Here is a 22,085-nt window from a genome sequence, read left to right on the forward strand (position 1 = left end):
CGTTAACCCTTGCCGGGAACCCACCCCTGCCCGCTTACCCTCGAGGGCTCCCGGGGCGATTCCAGCTCCCCAGACGCGGGGCTGCGGAGGGCAGCAGCGCGGAAGCGCTGGGCGCGGGGAATCTGTAGTGTCCGCGCGTCCGTCTGTACCCCCAAGCCCGGGCTCGGCAGGCTGGGGAATCCAGGGGGCCACAGAGGAGGCGGCGCCGACCGAGGGCTCTGCAGAGACCGGGGTGCCCCGGAGGGAATGATGGTGGTGGAGAGGAGGCGGTGGCCGAGGGGGAGGAGGTGGGGAAAGAGGAGGAGGGAGAACTGGAGGAGGAGAAGGAGGAAGAGGAGGAGGAGGAGAAAAAGCGAAGGAAGAGGAGGAGGCGAAAGAGGAGGAGAAGAAGCCGCTGCGGCGCCGCGGGAGCGAGTGAGCTGGGGGCGCGGGGCGAAGGCGCCGAGAGGCCGGGCGGCCCGGCGGGCGCAGGAGGCACGGCCGCGGCAACGGCGGCGACTCCGTTCCACTCTCGGCCCGGATCCAGGCCTCCGGGTTCCCAGGCGCTCGCCTCCCTCTGACGCACTTTAAAGAGTCTCCCCCCTTCCACCTCAGGGCGAGTAATAGCGACCAATCATCAAGCCATTTACCAGGCTTCGGAGGAAGCTGTTTATGTGATCCCCGCACTAATTAGGCTCATGAACTAACAAATCGTTTGCACAACTTGTGAAGAAGCGAACACTTCCATGGATTGTCCTTGGACTTAGGGCGCCCTGCCCGCCTTTTGCAGAGGAGAGAAAACTTTTTTTTGCCTCCCCCGAGAAACTACCCCCCCCACTCCGCCTCTAACTTCGACCCCCCCCACCACGCCATCTCGCCAAAAAAAAAAAAAAAAAAAAAAAAAAAATTACCCCAATCCACGCCTGCAAATTCTTCTGGAAGGATTTCTCCCCCTCTCTCCAGGTTGGGCGCGTTTGGTGCAAGATTCTCGGGATCCTCGGCGTTGCCTCTCCCTTCCCCTCCCCCCTCCTTTCCTTTTTCCTTTCCTTTCCTTTCTTTCTCCCTTTCCTCCCCCCACCCCCACCCCCACCCAACAAGTCCCCAATTCTCGTCCGTTCTCGCCGCGGGCAGCGGGCAGCGGGCGGCGGAGGCAGCGCGCCGCGGTCGCCGGGAGCCGGGAGCCCCGGGCGCCCGCTCCTTGGCGCAGCATGTTCCAGCCGGCGCCCAAGCGCTGCTTCACCATCGAGTCGCTGGTGGCCAAGGACAGTCCCCTGCCCGCCTCGCGCTCCGAGGATCCCATCCGTCCCGCGGCGCTCAGCTACGCCAACTCCAGCCCCATAAACCCGTTCCTCAACGGCTTCCACTCGGCCGCCGCCGCCGCCGCCGCCGGCAGGGGCGTCTACTCCAACCCGGACTTGGTGTTCGCCGAGGCGGTCTCGCACCCGCCCAACCCGGCCGTGCCAGTGCACCCGGTGCCGCCGCCGCACGCCTTGGCCGCCCACCCCCTGCCCTCCTCGCACTCGCCACACCCCCTCTTCGCCTCGCAGCAGCGGGACCCGTCCACCTTCTACCCCTGGCTCATCCATCGCTATCGATATCTGGGCCACCGCTTCCAAGGTACGTGCCACGTCGCGGGGCCGCGGAGCGCTGCATCCTACGCTGCCCTCGGCCTGCTCCGGGTGGGCGCCCGGCGAGGCCTGGATGGAGGTTTTTCCGGCTCGACCGCCCGCTCGGTGCGTCTGGAAACTGGGCGGCGAGGAGTCGGGCTTGGTGTTGGTCCCCAGTCTCCGAGCTGCGGCCGGTTTGGGGACTGGCCTGCTGCCGCTTGACCCTTTAAGGAGGGACGCAGAGGAGTTGCCTCCGAATGCTCTCAAGGCGGGCTGTCTTAGCCTGCTCCGAGTGCTGGCCACCGAGGAATCCATGGCCCGCGGGGTGCCCAGGCTCTCCGTCTCCTGGGCTATGCTCTCGCCGTCCTGGCTCCGAGGGGCGCAGGCAAGGGCCAGCCCCAGGTTCGCCTTCCACTACGTGTTCGCCACCCACTCCGCGCCCCTGCCTCCTAGACCCGCGACGTCTCGGTCTCTGACCCTCTTCCGGCAGTGAAGAGACCCTTACGCCCCCGGAGCAAAGTCTGGGGGGGTTGTTTTATCCTGCTTATTTCGGAGGCTGGGGAGGGGCGGGAACCCGCGCGGGTAGGAACCTCTCCGAGGCTCGGCACTCTAGCGGTGACCTGTTCAATTCCGGCGCCGAGCCGCCACGGCGGGAAGGCAGGTTCGGACTGATTTTTATTTTTGTTTTTCTTTTAAAAGAAATGAGCCGGGTCGGAAGATGGGCTAGAGGAAGTCTGTTTGGGTGTTTTCCTTTCTTGCTGTTTTTTGGGATTTGTTTGTTTGTTTTTCTCTGGGTGGAGGGTAGGAGGAAAGTTAAAACTCCGGTAAAGGGGACAAGTAATTAGTTTGGCGATCCGAGCGGGGAAAAGACCTACCTCCGGAGGCAGCCGATCAATACTCGGCGGCTTGTCCATTTGTTAACCCTTTGCATTCCTGCCAGCGCCTAAAGTCGGGTAGACTCCCCCTTCCTTAATTTCAAAAACCAAACCAAACAAAAACAACGTTTTACCCTTATTCCCAGACCGAATTTGCCTCCATCCCCCCCTGAACTGTCGGTTTGTTTTTCTTTGGGTTTTTCGTGAATCGATTTCCCACCCCAATGAGTGGACCTGAAACTGGCTCTGCTTGCAAAGTTTAGGGCTCCCTTTCCTCATTCTCCAGCAGCCACGGTCTTGGTCCTCACACCCGACTCGGAGTAGCTGGGATCTTCGGGGGCCGCGAACAGTCCTAAAAGGTGCCCGCAGCTCCGTACCCCGCCGGGTTACGATGCCTTCGCTCGCGTCTCCTAGTTCTCCGGAGCAGGGCAGCGGGGAAGCCGGGACCTCGGGGAGGCAGCGGCAGCAGAAACCCTGCGCACCCTCCGGAGAGATTTCTGTGAAGCCCGGGCTGCAACGACACGCCCGGCCTCTGCGCTTTTCCGGAGGAGAAAGACTTTTAAAATACGTACCCGAGAAAACTTTAGATAGCGGCTCATCACCTCTCCGCCCCTCATCCCCGGGGGCAAACTTTTCTCTGAGATGAGAAAAAAAGAAAGCCGTTTCTTTGGGTTCAGGGCGCCAACCCCCGGATCCGGCCTTGCTGCCCCCTCCTCGATCCCCGGGTGCCCGGCGCGGAGGTGGTGAGGCCCGCGGCGCCCGGGGGTCTGCAAAGCCCGCCTAGGACAACTGCTGGGTGGCAGCCGCTCAGGTCCGGGCCCAGCAGACAGGGCCAGGCGGCTGGACCGGCGTTCCCTTCGCGCGTCTGGAGGGGCCCGGCCCTCCCTGGGCCAAGCCGCACAGGGTACGTCCGCGAAGGCCCTGAGCTCGCTGCCAGGTCAGCCCGGCTCCGGAGAAGCGCGCGGCCCGGGTTAGGACGGGCACCTCTAACAGGACTTCTGCTGTGTTCCCCGCAGGGAACGACGCAAGCCCGGAGAGCTTCCTTTTGCACAACGCCCTGGCCCGAAAGCCGAAGCGGATCCGCACCGCCTTTTCCCCGTCCCAGCTTCTGAGGCTGGAACACGCCTTCGAGAAGAACCACTACGTGGTGGGCGCCGAAAGGAAGCAGTTGGCGCACAGCCTCAGCCTCACGGAAACTCAGGTGAGCGGGCCCCGGCGCGGCCACCGCATCCCCGATCCCCGGACAGAGGGCCTTCCGCCAATAGGCCGGGAGTTACTCCCACGCCCTGGGCTCAAGATGTGTAAGTTTTGAGGGGCTCTTGGCTTCCTTGGGCTCCAGCACCGGACTGTAGGAGCCGACCCGCTGGAGGTTCCGAGGAGTGGGGGGGGGGGGTGGGGGGGGGGACCGGCTGAGTTGCTGTTTCTGTAGGGCCGGGCTGGACTCGCAGCTCCTGGGTGAGACACCTCTGCACTTTTGATGAGACTTGCGGTGCGAGTCTGGGGGTAGGCTGGGGCCAGGAAGAGGTGTAGGAGCGTTTGGGGCTCAAGGCTGGGAAGAGAGGGCTGGGAGTGGGTTAAGAGCGAGGTCCCTGCTGCCAGAGGCTCACGGCTCACACGGACAGCTCCCAGTTACTCCCCTTGAGGGGACAGGAGAGTCAGGCCATCGAGCCAGGCATCCTAGGTGCGTCCCTAAATCGGAGAAACTGAGCCAGGAGGCTGCGGAGAGGGGCTGCCTCAGGGGGCAGACCCTTGCTGCGCAACAGGGTCCCCCGGCGGGCCAGGCTCCGGCCTGCTCCGGGGTTGGGGAGGTGGTTTTGGGCTACAGTAGGCGCAACTGTATGCGGAGCCGCAGGGCGGGGTCAAAGTTCCCGGCAAACAGTAACATTTTCGGGCAGATTAAGTTGTAACACTTTTCCTGGGAGGCGCAAAGAGGTCGAGGCTTTTGTTTTAAAACGTTCCCCAAGACAAAACCGAAGAGGGCCTCGCGGGTTGGTGCGGGGCCCGGCACAAGGCGCGGCCCGGCTGATTTCTCCTGGATAGCCGAGGCGGCGGTGGTCTTTGTCCGCCTCGCTGCCCACGCTGCCTGGAGTCTTTGTGTGCGTGTCAAGCCCCGAGCGCACCGACGCGCGCCTTGGGCGAGCGCCGGGGAGAAATGAATCGTCCTCCCCCTCAATTAGCAAACTCAAAGCAAATTAAACTCAGCCTTGTTCCAGCTCAGCTTTTTCATGGGAACACTTTGGGGGACTGGGGGCATTCGGGGAGAGCAAGCCGGGACCTGGGCCTGCCGACTCAAAGAAGAAAGCCCAGCGGACTTCAGGGGCCTGGGGGTACTGCCAGCAGAGCGGGGACAGACCCGGGGCCGTGGAAGGTGCAGTCAACACCATTTTCCTCACCTGTCCCTCGCTGCTGAGAAGCTTGGGCAGTGCCATTGTCTGGTCTGGTCAGTGTATAGGGACCCATCACCAATCTTCCCCAGGGACTGGTGCAACCCAGTCCCACATCAGTGCTCCCCAGACTACTAGCTGCCCTCTGGGGAGGCCAGGCCGCCAGCCCCGCCCTGGTGGGAAGTGATGCGATGGGGTGGGAGTTTGGCCCTGGCCTGCCCTGGAGCTGGTCAAGAAGAGGACAGAGGGGGCTCTTCCCTTATCTTTCTCAGTTTTCCTTTTACTTCCCCTCTATCCCAGGGTCTTGCGGAAGCTTTCACTTTTGAGCCTCTTTTCCGAGCTGAAAAGATTCAGCTGGGTTAGTCCCCAGGGCTCTGTACCCCCACCGTCCCCCCTGGTTTTCCCCCTAAACCCCCACCCCCGACTGTCTCCCACAACCGCTCCTGCTCACCTGCAAGAGTCCTGGGCACAGAGGAGGAAGCGCAGGCAAATCCTGACTGCCTACCCCAGGGCCCAGGCCTTGCAGAGGAGGCACTATATTTAGACAGTGGCTGCGGAAACCGGCAGAAAATAGAAAGCACGTTGGGCCCAGCAGCGGGAATGAACTCTTTGCGGCACTGGTTAGGTAGAGGGAGTCAGGGACCTTTTAATTTTCCTTTACTTATTATTTTATAGGGGCTTCCCAATGTTTGGCAGGCTTTTGCACTCAAGGGGGATGTGGGTGTCCTGAGCTGGCTGAAGCTAAAAGGGGCACCGAGCACGCGGAGCTGGCGGGGCCAGGGGAAAGGTTTCACCAGGAGGGCTCAGAAGGGCCGGGATCAGGCTTCCCCGGGCCGGCAACAGGAGCTCTGTTCCCCAAGGGAAGGCTGTAGCGGAGTGTGGGTGCCGGTTAACAGGATGCGCGGCCCGGGACACTGGACTTTTGTAGTCTCAGCCCAGGGTCTGGCCAGGCAATAGAGGAGGAGGTAGGAGGGCGCTGTGCAGGAATACTAACGCGCCCTCTCTGCCTCTCCTGCAGGTAAAAGTATGGTTTCAGAACCGCAGGACGAAGTTCAAAAGGCAGAAGCTGGAGGAAGAAGGCTCAGATTCGCAACAAAAGAAAAAAGGGACGCACCATATTAACCGGTGGAGGATCGCCACAAAGCAGGCGAGTCCCGAGGAAATAGATGTGACCTCAGACGATTAAAAACACAGACAGAACCCCACCGAAACGGACATCACAGAGCAAAACAGAGACAGGGAGAGGAGGGGAAGACGAAAAAAAAAAAAAAGAAAACAAAAAACCCTACAAAACAAAAACTACCGCACACACACATTCACGGAGAAGGGGACAGGGAGTCAGAGAGAGGAGCCGCTGCGCGACGTAGACGGGCGGCAGAACGCAGGGTCCTGATCCGAGGCCGCGCCTCGATGGCAGAAGACGGGAGGCTCCTTGATGAACACGCTACCCTTGTCTAAAGAGGCAGCTGAGTGAGGGAGAGAGAGAGAGAGAGAGAGAGAGAGAGAGAGAGAGAGAGAGAGAGAGAGAGAGGTCCTAAGGTGGCAAAGCCGAAGGCGCTCTGACAAGGGGAGCTGTCAGTCAAACGCCAAACCAGCGAGACAAGATGATTGGCAGGTATTCCGTTTATCGCAGTCCGATTTTTTTTTAAAATGATGATGATAATGGTGATGATAAAAGAAAAAAAAAACCCCAACCAGGCACAGGACTTTTAAATTTTGCCCTTCGAAGTGTTTTTTTCCCCCCAATCTTTAAAAATAATTAGTAATAATCGAGATTCCATATCCAGCCCCATCCCACACCTGTTCAAAAACTTGAATTGCATGTAGCAGTTGTTGGGCGAATGGTGTCTAAAGACAGAAAATGAATTGTAATTTTCTTTTCCTTTTAAAGACAGGTTCTGTGTGTTTTTTATTTTGATTTTTTTTTCAAGAAACGTGCAGTCTGTAAACACTTTTTGATACCTTCTGATGTCAAAGTGATTGTGAAAGCTAAATGAGGTAGGCTCAGCAATAGTGGTCCTCTTTCAGAGAAACGGGGAACAGGATGGGGGGCTGGGGGTGGAGGGGGAGGGTGCCCATAAGAGGAGTCAGAACTTGTTCTGGGAAAAGAAACAACAACAAAAAATCTAAATTCTATTTCTTGGACATTCCCTTTCCTAACATGCCGAGGCTTAAAACCACGAAGTAAACTTCTCCTTTTAGTCATTGAAGATATTGGCCGAGTTCAACCATTTGCCGTAAAGGCCATTCCAAACTTTAAATCTATATACTGCAAAAACTGAAGGACTGTAGTTAGCGGGGATGATGTTAAGTGTGGCCAAGGACACTGCGGCAAGTTTTCAAGCACTGAGTTTCTATTTCAAGATCATAGACTTACTAAAGAGAGTGACAAATGCTTCCTTAATGTCTTCTATACCAGAATGTAAATATTTTTGTGTTTTGTGTTAATTTGTTAGAATTCTAACACACTATATACTTCCAAGAAGTATGTCAATGTCAATATTTTGTCAATAAAGATTTATCAATATGCCCTCAGAGTAGTCGTCTTGGGAAATTGAAGTGATTTTTTTTTTAAAGCATCTTTTTAATTTGAGTGTGGTCCTTCCCCAACTAGGCTCAAGAAGCACAGGCTCACCACCCACAAAAGGGCCAGACTGATGGATTCTTGGGCATTTTAAAGAGAGAAGAGGGTGGAAAAGGGAGAGGATTAGGAAAACTTAAGTCCTTCAGAAAAGAGATGGAAGAAAAGTTTTCCATCCAGACCTTTGCCCATTGCACGGCCTAAAGAAGGAGTTTAATTTGAATTTCAGGTTAAACATGCTTACTACTCTTAACCTCTAGTTATTAAAAAAAAAAACAAAAAACTAGACATGTATCTATGCACTGAAGAATATTCCCCTAGGATTAGGGAAAACACTTAGCAGAATCAGAATCCTAGGATTTTAAAAATGTGTTTCTGACCTCAACCCCCTGAAATATGTCTCTTCTCCCTCTCTTTTTCTTCCTCCTTCCCTTCCTTCCTTCTCTCCTCCCTCCCTCTCTTCTTTACTTCCTCTCTCCAGCCCCAATCTGCTAAAGGTGATGAGATGAGCCCAAGGGCTTCAGCAGCCTTATAAGGCAAGCATTCTGAGAAACCTTAAACTCTCAATTTTAACAGTAAAGAAAAAGTTGTAACCAGTCTTGGAGGAAACTTAGCTCCCCCCACCTCCTTCCCCCTTCTGGGGGTACGAGGTTGTTTTTGCATGCTTCATTTGCTTCTTATCCTGATAGGCTGCATTAATCAGTTTTATTTCCATTGATAGAGAAACCTCGTCTGTTCTGTTCGAGCTACAAAGCGTCCTGCGAGCTTTTGTGAAAGTGCAAATCAGTTTAAGCAATTATCATACCAGGAATATGAAGGGGAAAGAGGAGGCCTTGCCCAGTGGTCTCCTTTAATCTCTTAATCCACAGATCCAGGGGGGCTGCCTGGACATAATTTAGGACAATCTCCCCACCCTTTACACTGTGATAAGGCCAAGTTACAATGCAGGGCAAAAATACAAGCTTTGTTAACATCCTGCCTTGAAAAGTTAAGATTAGACATTCTGTGCACGTGTGGGGACTATAGGGCACTATGGAAATTTTTCTTTCTTTTTTTCCCCTCCCTTCCTCTCTTCTAAAGTAGATTTCATTCTTGGTCTCTCTCTCTCTTTTTTCCCCTTTTATCTCTGCCTTTCTCACCCGCTTTCTCCCTTTCTGTTTCTCTGGAGAACTCTGGCTGTTTGTAGGGGCATTTCCACACAGACTCCCTGGAAAGGTGTGGGGGGACTGGCGGAGACTCCGCTCTGAGGATGCTGGGCCAGAAGGGGTTGATTCAGAAGAGGGGTGTGCTTCAGGAGAGGGGGACAGGTGCTGCCCTGTGTATCCTGGGGACTCAGTTGGGGATTCCAGCCACTTGAACAGTGGGACTCTGGCCAATAGCTGTCCTCTGTGCTTCGCAGTCCCTGCTGCAGCACCTCCGCACCTCTTTCTTTTAAACAAGTTACCTTTCCCTTCGACCCACTTCCTCAAGCCCAGAACGCCTCAAATACGGAGCACAGACCTGTTAAAATTCAGACTAGCCTTTCCTGAAGAAAATTTCCCATCTTGACAAAAGGCTTATTTGTGCAAGAAGCATATACTTTTTTTTTTATAAGTACCAGAAAAGGGGGAGTGTGATGAAGATTTATTATTATTTTTTTTTTTGGTAAATGTCCTATGTAGTGTAACAGCAATAAAATCATCAGAGAATACTATTAGCTTTGAAAAAAAAAAAAAAACCTAAAAGCTTTATTACAAACCAAGCTTTGAAAATAGGGGGGATTAGGCGGCTGAAAGGGTCCCACAATGGTAAGAAGAAAAGGTTTCATGCTAATGAGGTTAATGCCCTTTGTATCTCGGGCCTCCACATCTTCATTACGCGCTATCTCCGGCTGCACGGAGCGGCTCAGAGAGCCGCAATCCACTCCAACGCCCCCCTTCCCGGCCCAAAGAAGGATTTGATAGCAGCTCTGTTCAAACTAGATAATTATATCTTTTCAAGTCGGAATTAAGATAAAGAAAGTGAAGCAGAGGCGGCTCGCCTTGATCCACTGCAAACAAATTTGGCGCACTTTCGAGTCCTTCCCCCGCCTCAAAAAGGCTGGACAGTCAGCTTATTAGCCGCTCGTTTGCTTTATTAATTCATCTATTTAAAGTGGCAGGATTAGAGGGTCTAATGTGGACGCGGGCTGCCGTGGCGCCGAGGAATATAAATATTTGCGAGATGCCATCCCACGATGACTATCTGGGCGCGGGGCGCGGGGCAGGGTGCGGGGCGCGTGTGCTGTGCGGCTGCGTCCCCGTCGCAGTGCGCGCGTGCTGGGCTGGAGCCCCTTGGGGAGGGGAGCGTGGGAGCTGTGTGCTGCAGGTCTGTGTCCTCCCTCGTGGTTCATGGGTACCAGGCCTAGATAGCCCTGGCAGGGTTCAGTGGGCATCCAGGGTCAGGTTCGGCTTTTCTCCCTACACCTGGAGCTGCACGCATGTTGCCTTGAGTCCTGCCTGTTATCCCGGAAGGGAATGTAGGTTACACGTCTGATCGATGACCTGCTCTCTTGTCAATTGTGTGCGTTCACCTGAGCTGAGTGGGTTTAGGGAGCCGAGAGGCATGGGTTCTCCGTTAATATTTCCCCAAGAGTCAAACGGAATGTACAAGGCAAGGGTGCCCAACCTCATTCTCCTTCCTGCGAGGTACAGAGGAGCTCGGCGCGCGTTTCTCATTTGGGGTCCAATTCCTCAGGGCGGCAAAGGGCCTGGTAGGCGCAAGCAGAGGTTTGGGGCGGGAGGGCGGTGGTTGCGTTCAAGGCATCAAAAACTCATGAGATAAAAGCCTGGGACCTCCGGACCGTTACCCCCTTCTGCCTCTTGTTTTGCGTGTCCGGTACCCCCGGCTCGCTCCAGCTCTGTTTCTGGCAGCCAAGCGCAGCCGGAGCGGGAGCTTTGGCGGCGGCCCGGAACCTGCCGGGCCACTTTTGTGCTAGGGGCGGATTGTGGCAGGCAGAGAGCCGCGCCAACCGGGCCAGGCAGAAAGGGGGCTCGGGCCTGCGCGCGGCCTTGGAAACCTCGGCTCCTCCCCGTCCCCGCCTTGAGTCGCAGGAAACAAAGTCTCGGACGCGCAGGCCCATTGGGGCGGGGGTGGGGAGGAACTCTGGCGGGTCGGAGGCCTGGCCCGGGGCACCGCGCCGCCGTTGGGGGGATCTGGGCTGGGCTCCCTGCTTGTGGGCAGTTGCAAGTCGGAATAAGGGTGGGGACGTGAGGTAGGGCGGGAGGCTGCGCTTGTGACTTTGTAGAGGTTGAGTGTACGAGTTAGGTCTGTAAAACAGTTGTGCTTGTGTGTCTGAGCCAGGAGTGAAGTCAGGGTGTGTAGGTGCTAATTGTGCTAACTGCGTGAGTTAGAGGCCGGAGAGGCCAGTGCTGCGTGTGTAGATTTGAGTGTGTCAAGGTGGCCAGCTTTCCTTGGGAGTCCAGATTGTATGGAGTTCGGACAGGAACGTGCAGCTGCGCGGCTGTAACTGGCGTGCTTACAGAGGTGTAGAAACACAGTTTTGCGTGGATTCGTGTGCCAGCGTCGAGTGGCCGTGAGCCCCGCGATAGCTGTGGATCTCGGAGGATGGGAATGACCTCGGTGTGTGTGGCGCGCGGGAACATTTCTCCGTGTTTGGGTGGCGTCCCGGGTGATGGAGGCACTTGTGTGTTGCGGGATCTAGACATGCGTGTCTAGTGAGAAGGCTCGGGTTTGGTTATTGTGTCAGCAGCGTACCACTCGCCCCGAAGTTTGGCAAACAGCTGGGGGTTTTTGGTAACAGAGCATTTTTCCAGGCAGGCCTTTCTTATTCCGGCAATCAGCGTTTGGTTTACGTGGGTGCCGCCTCCGGGCAGCGGCAGGCCGGGCGGGAGAGGGGCCTGCCGCGTTCGGCGGGCGGCGGTGCTCCAAGGCCGAGTTGCGGGGCCGCGGGCGCGCCAGGTCCGCAGCTCCACTCCCACGCCGGCCGCTCGGCCGCCGCCTTCACGTCCCCCAACCCATCCCTCGGCGAGCGGGAAGTGGGAGTTTTGAGAACCCGCTGACCCCAACCGTGACCCCACTCGGGGAGGTGGCTTCTCCCGGCGCGACCCAGGACTCCGGGAAACCCGAGGCTGTGCCACGCTTGAAAGCTAAAGGTCCATTCATCAGCAGAGCCCCGGCGTCTAATTGGCCTTTTGTTCGTTAGTGCCTGTTGCCCCGCAGGGGGTTGGGGGAACTTGGGAGGGCCTCGCCGGGACTGCAAGTAGGGGTGCCTGGCGCTCCGGGCTGGGGTCCGCGTAGGGCAAAGGCGCGTCGCACTCCCCGGAGGGGGCGCCAGAGCGCGCCAAAGATCACGCCCACGTGCGAGGATGCTCGGCTGGAGGCAGGGTCTCCGAGAGCCCCCGCGGGATCCTCCGAGCTGCTGGAGACCCACGGACTCGTCTCTGCTCCCATCTCCACCTGTATGCAGCCTTAGTCTCCACGTCTTTTCTCCGCGCCTTCGGGTTTTCAGACATGCCTTCCTGCCTTTCCTAAGTTCCCAGCGCAGGCACTGGCTTTGGGACTGAGTTGGGCTCACGCCCAGCCGTTCTTCCTGCTTCTTTCGCCCTGCTCTAGCCGCCTACCATCGAGAGGCTCTGGGTCCCCCTTCTAGGCACCAAGCTGGCACTATCGTCCCGCCTGCACCCAGTTTCACTGGGGTGAAGGGATTGAGAGAATATGTTTTTGCCCGCCAAGGAGGTGGGAATTGACCAACTGTTAGGCGATCAGATAGCGGAGGAAGATCGGGTCTCCACCACTGCAAATTCTACCTGGCTCTAAGTCAAGCCTGACCTTCCCTCTCCCTGTCTCCCACCCAGTGGACCAATCAAGCCTCCCTGGTCCCCCCCTCTAACCCACATCTACTGCACACCGCCATAGAGTCCTACAGAGAACGCAGGGGCAAGGTCTCCTCTACCACCATAAGCCCAGAGACCCAGACGCACCTGATGCGCCAGGGAGGTGCCTGGAATGAGGATGGGGTCGCGTTTGGAAAATGATCCAGGGCCCCCAACCCACGCCTCTCCTCTTTCCCGGGCGAGGACCTGCTTTGCCCGGCAGTGGTCTGGCTGCCCGGCTCCTGGTCTCAGCCCGGCCCCAGGCCGCCCCTGCCCCCAGCTAGCTCTAGGTCCTATATATAGCGCGGGTCTCCACAGCCCTCGGCTGGACCCTGACGTCAGGAAGAACTTGATCTTGCCTGCTTCGCTCCTGCTTCTGAAACTGATCCTTGAAATGAGAGAACAGACTCTACACAATTCCCATGGCCTTGACATAAGGTACAGCGATAAATATACACCACTAATGAGCAATTACCATATAATCACCTTCCAATTAGCTCGCATAATGATGAATTAAACATTCTAGCAGGCGGGATTAGGTTTCTTACTTTGTATATTATTTACGAAAGCTATAGCTTCTGCAAAGAACCAAATATCAAATTAGATGGGGAATTTTCACTTGGGGGTAATTATGCATTCAGGCCAGCGGCTGTATTCTGGTCACTTGTCAAATGAGGCCTCCTGCAAGGTACTGACCAGTTCGTTTGGGCGTTTGTTTCCTCCGTTTCCTCTTGTTCTCTTTAGGCTGCAATTGCCTTTCCTTTTCCTTTAACCTCCCTGGCCAGAGGGTGGGAGGCTAGTTGGGTGGGGGAAGTGTCGCTTGGGACGGGGAGGCGGGGTTAGGGGAGGGAGGTCCGTCTCGCACCTAAGATGCGGCTCAGGCGTCCAGGCCCTCTCAGCACAGGTCTCCTGGGCCCTGCCGGCTCTGGCTCCAGCTCCTTTCCTCCGCGGCCGGGAAGGACGACCCCGGGCGCAACCCGGGAGCTATCCGAGCGCTCGGAGAACAAACGCGCCGGCAGGGAGCTACTGCTGGCGCGGGGCCAGGGCGGCGGCCCTCCCCGCCCCGCCCCACCTCCACGGCCCCGCTTGCTGCTGTATCCTCCTCGGGTTCTCCTCTAGGCCCCCGGGGGCCTCCATGAGGTCTATTCGCCCCTTTACCTTCGTCCGCACCCCAGTGACAGGGAGGGAAAGAGAGTGTGTGGGGAGGAATATCGAAACAAACAACAAACCTCCACCCGCCCAGAGCCACCTCTCTTGTTCGGAAATGAATTTTGGCAAGAGATTAGCTCCTAATCTGATCTAACGCTGCTGACATTTGGGAAGAAGATGAAAATGGCAGCTCAATTTCATTCAGAAAAAGGGTCACTTCGCGGGGCCTCGCTGTGCTCCCCAGAGAACGTGGGTGCCCCTCCTCCCTCTGCCCTAAACCAGAAGAGCTGGTCTGAAGCTGGGTGGGGACAGGGAGGCGTCCGGAACTGCCCACCCCCAGCCCTGGGCTCAACACTGCCCTGTCCCGGCTTGAAAAATGAGGCTGGAAGGAGGGTGTAGGCTGAGGCATCTTCTTCAGTCCTTCATCCCTCACCTTCTCCTTGTCTTCAAAGCATCGTACTTAAGGATTGGCCGGGGAGGGGGTTGTCCTAGGCCCCTGTCCAGAACTTTTTAGGCTGGAGAACCCATGGGAAATAACATTTCAGGCCTCATCAGCGTTGACGCGGTTAGTCAGGTGTCCCAAGACCTTTTTTTGTGCTTCCTGGACAGGTAAACATGCATTTAGGAGAAAGAATGTTGGACCTTGCACTCCCGTTGGGTCCTAGACCTGCCTTATTTAGAAATCATGGATCTGACTTTGCCTCTTCCAATTTGGCTCAAAGAGAAGGCTGAGAGGTGGGAGCTAGGACTTCCTGGAGGCAGAGGCCACGCCCCGCCCCCCACCACCCTCATGTTCTTGGCCACCCAAGCGCCTCATCGTGCCTAACTTCTCCCAGCAGCTGGAACTGTGTGACCAGTGGCCTTATCCTGGTTCCAGGCAAGGGGGACAGGTGAAGTGACTTTTAGGGGGCACCTGCCTGATCACTGGATCTTGAGGCAGGATTCCTATCCACCCCGACCCTTCTAAGATCTTCTGTGTGGGGTGCAGGAACTGGAATGGGGGCTGAGGGCATCACCTTCAGCCTGGGCAAAGGACAAGCAGAAAGATCTGTGCCTGGGCCCCTGGGAGTGAGTCTGGTAAGGAAGAGATTTTGTGCCTGAGGATGGCCGTGCACCTTGCATGTGATACACGAGTGGGCGTATATGGATGTGGCTTGCACAGCATGTAACCTGAGCATGTGGACACATACATAGATGTGTAAGTGTGCACGTGGCCTTGGGGTGAAAGGGCTGTTGGAGCACATACAAAACTTAGGAAAAGGCACTCCTTCTGGGTGGATGATTCCCTGTGACTTGAAGAGTGAAATATGGGCTGGATTGCAATGAACAACCCATACTCCACTGCTGCCCCCAGACCACTTATGCCATACCCAGCCTGTATGCCATACACTCTGGCTCTGGTGGGGATTTTGTGTGTTGGGTGTGACATTTTATTTATTTTTGTCTGTGCTGGGTCTTCTTCACTTTGCTGGGGCTTTCTCTAGTTGCGGCAAGTGGGGGCTTCTCACTGTTTGTTGTGGTGTTCAGGCTGCTCATTTCCGTGGCTTCTTGTGTGAAGCATGGGCTCTGGGGCTCAGGCTTCAGTAGTTGTGGTACATGGACTTAGTTGCTCTGAACCTATGAGATCTTCCTGGACCAGGGATCAAACCCATGTCCCCTGCCTTGGCAGGCAGATTCTTATCCACTGCACCACCAGAGAAGTCCCTGGGTGTGATATTAGTGAAGGTGTCTTTATGATTGAGACTCAGCTTTGAGCCAAGCTTTCTCCCCTTCACTGGCTGGGGACTGCCCCCTTCTCAGTGTGGGGGTTTGGGGTGTACCAGCCACCTCTGTCTGCCACAATGACATTCCTAAACATTATGTAAAAGGCTCGTAACTGCAGGTGCCTTTGCACTTGTAAGTGAGGCTCAGGAACAGAGTGCCCACATAGGGATGAATGAGTGGATGTAAACAGTTGTTTGAGTTTGTGGGAAAAGGCTGCAAGCCTGTGTATGTGTGTGTAGCGGTGGTGGGGATAGGCACATGAAAATCGTTTATTAATAGGACTTTCTTTGAGTGATGGAGAATGTCCTATCTTCTTGGAGTTTACCTGGTGACGTGACAGTTGTTTGAAGCACTGCCTGCCTCCGTGCTCCTTCCCTCCAGTTATGAAAAAGTACAGGTTCGAACAGTAATAAAGTGAATTATTTAATTTATACATCCCCCATTGTCAACAATTACGTGATGAGTTGAATTGTGTACTCAAATTCATGTACTAAAGTTCTATACCCTAGGATCTCTGAATGTGACCTTATTTGAAGACAGGGTCTTTATAGAGGCAATCAAGTTAAAATGAGATCATTAGGGTGGGTCCTAATCCATCATACCTGGTGTTCTTCTAAAAAGAGGAAGTTCGGGCGCTGATGCACAGAGAAAAGCTAATGTGAATACCTGAAGAATAGGCAGTCATCTCCAAGCCAAGGCAAGAGAGGTTGGAGCAGATCCTTCCTTCAAACTTTTAGAAGGAACCATTCCTGCAGACACCTTGATCTTGGACTTCCAGCCTTCAGATCTGTGAGAAAATAAAATTCTGTTTTTTCAACCACCCAGGGCGTGATACTTTGTTTCAGCAGCCCTAGAAAATGAATACAAATGATGAAATCAAGGTCACTCTTGCTGCATCTGTCATTCTGGACACGCTATCTTTCACTAGTGACAATTTTAGGATGTACTTCAAACAGGATTCTTTTAGAAGCTTAATCACAATACCATGACTCCTTAATTATTCTCCTCTCTATGAAGTGATGGGCTGATTTGTGAGTAGACAGGGGTCTGGATGTAACTCGTGGCCTGGGGTGCGAATTCCCCTCAAGTATAGTGAAGAACAGCCCATCTGAGACCCAGGGCAGGTCCATCTATGAATGCTGGTGCCCTCCTCCCGTTTGGAGGATTTCCTTTCCAAAAAGTCTGTGTGTCTGTGTTGAAGGGTAAAGTAGGTGTCTTCCCTTTCCTTAGTGGGGACCATGGATCTTGATGTTGATCTGACCAGACTACAAACTGTAGCAGGAACTGAGGAGACTTGGAGGGAGCTTTGCTCCCTTATCTGGGGTCTAGCTGCCTGCAGTCATGAACCTGCTTCCCTTGGGTGCCGGCATCTCTGGCCACTACTTACCCTGCCATGCCCTTGCATGGAGTGCCCATGGGGATCAGCAGGGGTCCCCAGGACAGAGGGGCAGAACCTGAGCAGTGCTCCTGTCACTCTTTAGTATCACCTCTGCAGCTGGGGAGGGACCCACCAGGAGCGGCAGCCCAGGAGGGTCTTCCTCGTTGCTCTGAACAGTTCCAGGTGGACCTTTCTGAGCTTCCTGGCACCCCGGTGGCTCCTAGGGAGCAACTGGGTCAGGGCTGCCTTCCTCTGGTTTGCTGGGGGCAGGGGTGGAAGCCACAGCCGTGGGGCTATGGCCACTTGGAGGGGAGCCAAGCCTGGTTCCCCATGTGGCCCAGCTGTGGCTGCATTGCCAAGCAGTGTCCCTGGCAAGTAATTACACCTATGCCAGCTCAGTTGCACCCTAAGCAAATTAGGTGCTGATCCGAAGGTGTCATGAAGCAATGGTGAGTGCAGTTTAGCCTTTCCTCTCTGGGCAGCAATTGCAGACAGAGAAGCCCATTCCAGCACCTACTGGAAGCCCATTTCATTCCATGACCTACCTTGTTCTAAGTCCGGGCAGAGAGACCTCAAGGCCAACTTCAGTTCAGTTAGTTCAGTTCAGTTGCTCAGTCATGTCTGACTCTTTGCGATCCCATGGACTGCAGCAAGTCAAGCCTCCCTGTCCATCACCAACTCCCAGAGTTTACCCAAACTCATGTCCATTGAGTCAGTGATGCCATCCAACCATCTCATTCTCTGTCATCCCCTTCTCCCACCTTCAGTCTTTCCCAGCATCAAGGTTTTTTTTAGGATTTCTAAATATTGGGAGAGAACCTTTGGATGTGTCTGGATGCTCAACATAATTAGCATTCTTTAGGAACAAAATACCTAACAAACCTACTATTGTTTCCTTAATTATATGTCTTCAGATATAAAACAATCCCTTGGTCTTGGTGATGTGCAGATTAATTATCCCAAAGAGTTTCTTTTGAAAGTTGGGAAGCATGTGTCTTGACCTCCTTCTCCATTTCAAGAGAACCATCCTCTCGAGTTTCCTCCAAAGCCTTGTCACTAGAGGTGGGGGGAGAAATGGACACCTCTGGGCTGTGGTGGGGCCAGGCTGGTCAGTGGGCTTTTGGGGCCTTGGAGGCCTCAAGGTGGGCAGGCCCCCACAACTTTCCAGACTGGCCCGTCAGAGACTGACTTGCAGCCCCAGGGGCCTGGTGGCGGTGGCCGAGGGAATGCACGCAGGTGAGGATGGAACAGTTGTGGTGTTTGTCCCGAGTCTCTGGACCTTCCAGTCAGGACGTCCCTGTGACTCGCTGAACATTCTTGCCCCACGGCCACCCCCAGGGGACCACCTCTCACTTTCTCCCACCCTCTTTTGCGTGTGGAATCCTCCCAGCGGCCTCTGAGAAGCACGCCAAGATCAGACAGCAGTGGGTGCAAGGCCTGGCCTGAGGGGGTCCACAGGGCTGCAGCCAGGAAAAGAGCCTGGAGCTTTGTTAGGTGTGTGTGGATGACACTGTGAGTGCTGAGGGCAGAGGCCCCCCCAGAGAGCTGTATGTGTATGTGTGTGTGGGAAGGGTGTGTATATGGATGTGCGTGTATACGGAGATATATGGGTATGTGGGTGTATATGGATGTATATGGGTATATATGTATATGGAGGTGTGGGGGTATGTATATAGGCGTGTGTATATGGGTACGTATGTGTGTGGGTGTGTATGTGCATTGGGGAAATGGAGCAAGGAGGGGGAGTTTTCCTGGGAGGGTTTCTTTTCCGTTCTGGTCTCAGTCTTGGCTCACAAGGGCCTAAAATGCCTCCCTCTGTTCCCTTACTTGTCGTCACTAGGCCTTCCACCTCCAGGAAGTCTACTTGGATTTTCCAGCCAGCCCTCTCCCCATACAGACCCTGCCGTCATTTCCTTCTGCTGCCCCTGGTAATTACCTCTCCCAGCAGGTAAATCCATCTCTCCAGTGGGCTCCAAGAATGCACATGGAAGCAGGGCTGCTCCTCATCTTTCCTGGTGGCCCCTTGGTGCCCAGCTGTGGCCAGAACTGCTTGGTCCTTCCTCCTCTAGCCCTCCAGCTTCTCTCTCCTCCCAGCTCCCTCTCTCAGCCCCATTTTTGGTTTCTCCTTCTCTGGCATTTCTGTTTGTCTCTGTGTGTCTGTCTTTCTTGATTCATTACAAAAAATATTTGAGGTGAATATAATTAAATTTAAGATACATATTGACACCAAAGCACCCAGTGATGGCACCATTTGGCCACCTGACGCGAAGCGCTGGCTCGTTGGAAAAGGCTGATGCTGGGAAAGACTGCAGGCAGGAGAAGGGGACGACAGAGGACGAGGTGGTTGGATAGCATCTCCGACTCGATGGACATGAGTTTGAGCAAACTTTGGGAGATAGTGAAGGACAGGGAAGCCTGGTGTGCTGCAGTTCATGGGGTTGCAAAGAGTCAGACCCGACTTAGTGACTGAACAATAATAACAAGATACATATGAAATGTAAACCAATTATAATGTAAAAACACAGTAAAAATTAACAGTGGGAAAACCATAAATTAAAAGAATCAAGATGGTGGGAGGCGGGGGTTGGGATTTGGAATGTGGATGTGTTACAGGAGCCTGTCATGGTTCTGTGACGGCAGCGATGGTGAGTGAGTGTGCTTCGTGCTGGGCTCAGACCTTTATGTGTCTGATCTCATTTAATCCTCTCACTAGTAACCCCAGAGGTGGGGACTCCTATACCCCCATTTGATAGATGAGGACACTGGCTCAGAATTCAGTCTCGTCCAAGGCCACAAGGCCAGTATATGACACAGCAGACGTTTGAGCTGAGGTGCTGTTTAGCTTCTGATAAGCCCCTCTGCATCTTGTACCAAAGAATGCCAGGCTCAGCCTGGGAAGGACAGAGCACTTGCTGGGAGCAGCAGTGGTCAGGAGGGTCCTTTGGGAGCAGGATGCTGGGAAGGGTGGAGAGGAGGATCAGGGGGTCTTTCCACCCAGGAATGTCAAGCGGTGAGTGAGGAGTGATGGGGATGAAGGCTGGGTCAGTGCAGGGGCTTCTGGGGGTTAGGCAGTCAGATCCAGATTCTTTGGAAGGAGGAGGCGGGGCGGAGTAGAAGCAGACCTAGCCAGAGGGTCCTCGGAGGTGAGATTCCACCTGCCAGGGCGGCCCAGGTAGCCTGGCTGCAGAAAGTGGAGGCCCTTATCAGCTCCCCTTCCTCCACAGCAGGAGGGGGCCTCTTCCAGAAGGGGAAAAACAGCCTTGTGTTGGGGCACACCTGGCGGCCCCAGTGGACTGGGCATTGGGTTTCAGGAACACTTGATAACATGCCTGGGGCAGTTCCCCGGGGAGGGGTCTGTATGCCCCTCTCTGCTCATATCCAGTCCCCTCTCCTGGCTGCTCACCAAAAGACTACTTACTTTCCTGAGAGCAGGTGAGCAACAGTACACGATGGTGTGGTGTCAGGGGCGCTGGGCAAACACTGCGGAATTAAGTGACTGAGCTGAGGTCTGAGGGGAAACAGGAGTAGCAGGCGTGGCGGGGTACACAGGGACGAGCCATTCAGGAGGAAAAAGGGGAAGGTGTCTCATCTCATGGGGCAAGTAGACAGGCAGGGCTTACAAGGTAGAAACAGAATCACTTCTTGCCACCCTTGTCTAGGGCATCAGACTTGGAAAATATCTATGTGGTGGGTTTAAAAATCTTAGCTGAAATGAATGACTTGGGTGCAATGAGAAGTGGCTGGTAGATGCAGCTGCTCTTGTCTTGAAGGGAAAGGGTTCAGACCCTGGTGATTAAATGATGGCCCATTTTAGGACTTCGCTGGTATACAGTGCTTAGGACTCTATGATTCCACTGTGGGGTACATGGGTTCGAGCCCTGGTCAGGGAACTGGGATTTCACATGCCCTGCAGTGCAGCCAAGAAAAGAAAAAAAGAAAAAAGAAAAAAGATATGGCCCATCTTAATGGATTTTCACTTGTGCTAGCTGTTCAGATTTCCGAAAAACTGACTATGGTGGTGGTGGTTTAGTTGCTCAGTCATGTCTGACTCTTTTGACCCCATGGACTGTAACCCACCAGGCTCCTGTGTCCATAGGACTTCCCAGGCAAGAATACTAGAGTGAGTTGCTATTTCCTTCTCCAGAGGATGTTCCTGACCCAGGGATTGAACCCAGATCTCCTGCATCGCAGGCAATCTCCTGCATTGGAGGTATGTGCTTTACTGATTGAGAGTTTCCCTGGTGGCTCAGACACTAAAGAATCTGCCTGCAATGTGGAAGACTTGGGTTTGATCCCTGGGTTGGGAAGATACCCTGGAGAAAGAAATGGCAACCCACTCCAGTGTTCTTGTCTGGAGAATTCCATGGACAGAGGAGCCTGGTGGTCTACAGTCCAAGGGGTTGCAAAGAGTCAGATACGATTAATACTTCCACTTTCTTTACTGACTGAGCCACAGACTGACCGTAGAACTCAGTTTATTTAGCATGAGGAAGCTTGTTTCCTACCATGGTTAAAGTGCATGTCTTGGCAACCTGTCCTAGAGGCCCCCAAGTCTGAGATGAATTGGTCCAACAACTATGGACAGGCTACTTAGCAGCTGTGTGACCTGGGGTAAGCTTCTTGGCATCAGTTTCTTCATCCACAAATGAGGGCAATAATAAGACTTATAACATGGGGTTGCCATGTAAATCAAATGAGAAGAGCATGCAGTAAGAACTCAATAAATGCTGCAATTATTTCTACAGTTGGGGAGCAAATGACTGCCCTTGAATTCTCAAGAATTCATCTTTCTCTTGACTGTATCCTGCTATCGGAAAGAGTCAGTTTATGCTGTGGGATGAACCTGGGCTGGAACCAGAAGACCTGATTCCAGTTTCAGCTCTTTCTGATGGGCTGTCTGATTTGTGAAGAGGGAAAGAGCCCTTTTCCTCTCTGGGCTTCAGTGGTCTCACCTAGGCAGGACCCTCTCAGCCTGATAAGACTGTGACATACCTTGAACATCATGTGTAGAATGGCCTCAGAAGGAGCCTCTGACCAGGCTCACAGGTGGGTTTGGCAGGAAGGGTCCTAAGCTTTCAAAATGGTGGAGAAGGCTATGGGAAAGTCTTTTCTTTTAGTATAATTCACCTAGACCTCTAGTGAGTCTTTCCCTGCCCTGTATGCTTTGTTCAGAGCTGGGTAGAGGCCCAGGCCCTGCATAGTTTTAAAGTTGCGCACACACAGAGCACCATCCCAATGGGCATGGGGGCACACACAAGCACATACGTCACATCATACTCACACACAGAGCTGCTTCCATGGTCTGTGCAGAAACCACACCCCTTGCTCCCACCCAGTGTGTCGTGTGGTTGGTGGTCTCAGAGTGCCTGGATCCTGGGAGTCATGTTGCCAAATTTAGCAAATAAAAATGCAGGATGTCCAAGTAAATTAGAAAGTAGAGCTCCAAAAAAGCTGACTTTTTGTAATTTATTGAACTTTTAGAACGTCCTGCCAGCCCTGACAGTGTGCAGCACAC

General features: G+C 54.2%; 1 protein-coding gene across 2 annotated transcripts; it reads left to right on the forward strand.

Annotated features, from left to right (window-relative positions):
- Positions 1 to 1,060: 1,060 nt before the first annotated feature.
- Positions 1,061 to 7,371, forward strand: EMX2 (empty spiracles homeobox 2). Of its 2 annotated transcripts, none has more exons than XM_055559959.1 (3): positions 1,061 to 1,596; positions 3,478 to 3,762; positions 5,864 to 7,371. In XM_055559959.1, exons 1-3 carry the CDS (start codon positions 1,188 to 1,190, stop codon positions 5,965 to 5,967), a joined length of 798 nt encoding a protein of 265 aa, XP_055415934.1. In that variant the 5' UTR covers positions 1,061 to 1,187; the 3' UTR covers positions 5,968 to 7,371. The 2 variants fall into 2 exon arrangements, with proteins under 2 accessions (XP_055415934.1, XP_055415935.1); XM_055559960.1 differs by having other exon boundaries at positions 1,067 to 1,596; positions 3,478 to 3,662.
- The last annotated feature ends 14,714 nt before the right edge of the window (positions 7,372 to 22,085 follow it).

Source organism: Bubalus kerabau, chromosome 22 (genome assembly GCF_029407905.1).
Source record: "Bubalus kerabau isolate K-KA32 ecotype Philippines breed swamp buffalo chromosome 22, PCC_UOA_SB_1v2, whole genome shotgun sequence".
Taxonomy (NCBI): domain Eukaryota; kingdom Metazoa; phylum Chordata; class Mammalia; order Artiodactyla; family Bovidae; genus Bubalus; species Bubalus kerabau.

What these genes read in the sequence shown, in the direction of transcription:
- EMX2 (XM_055559959.1), top strand. Translation starts at nt 1,188, where the DNA reads ATGTTCCAGCCGGCGCCCAAGCGCTGCTTCACCATCGAGTCGCTGGTG. An exon ending in TCTGGGCCACCGCTTCCAAG is followed by an intron (nt 1,597 to 3,477) that starts GTACGTGCCACG and finishes TGTTCCCCGCAG; the next exon opens with GGAACGACGCAAGCCCGGAG. An exon ending in ACGCCCTGGGCTCAAGATGT is followed by an intron (nt 3,763 to 5,863) that starts GTAAGTTTTGAG and finishes CCTCTCCTGCAG; the next exon opens with GTAAAAGTATGGTTTCAGAA.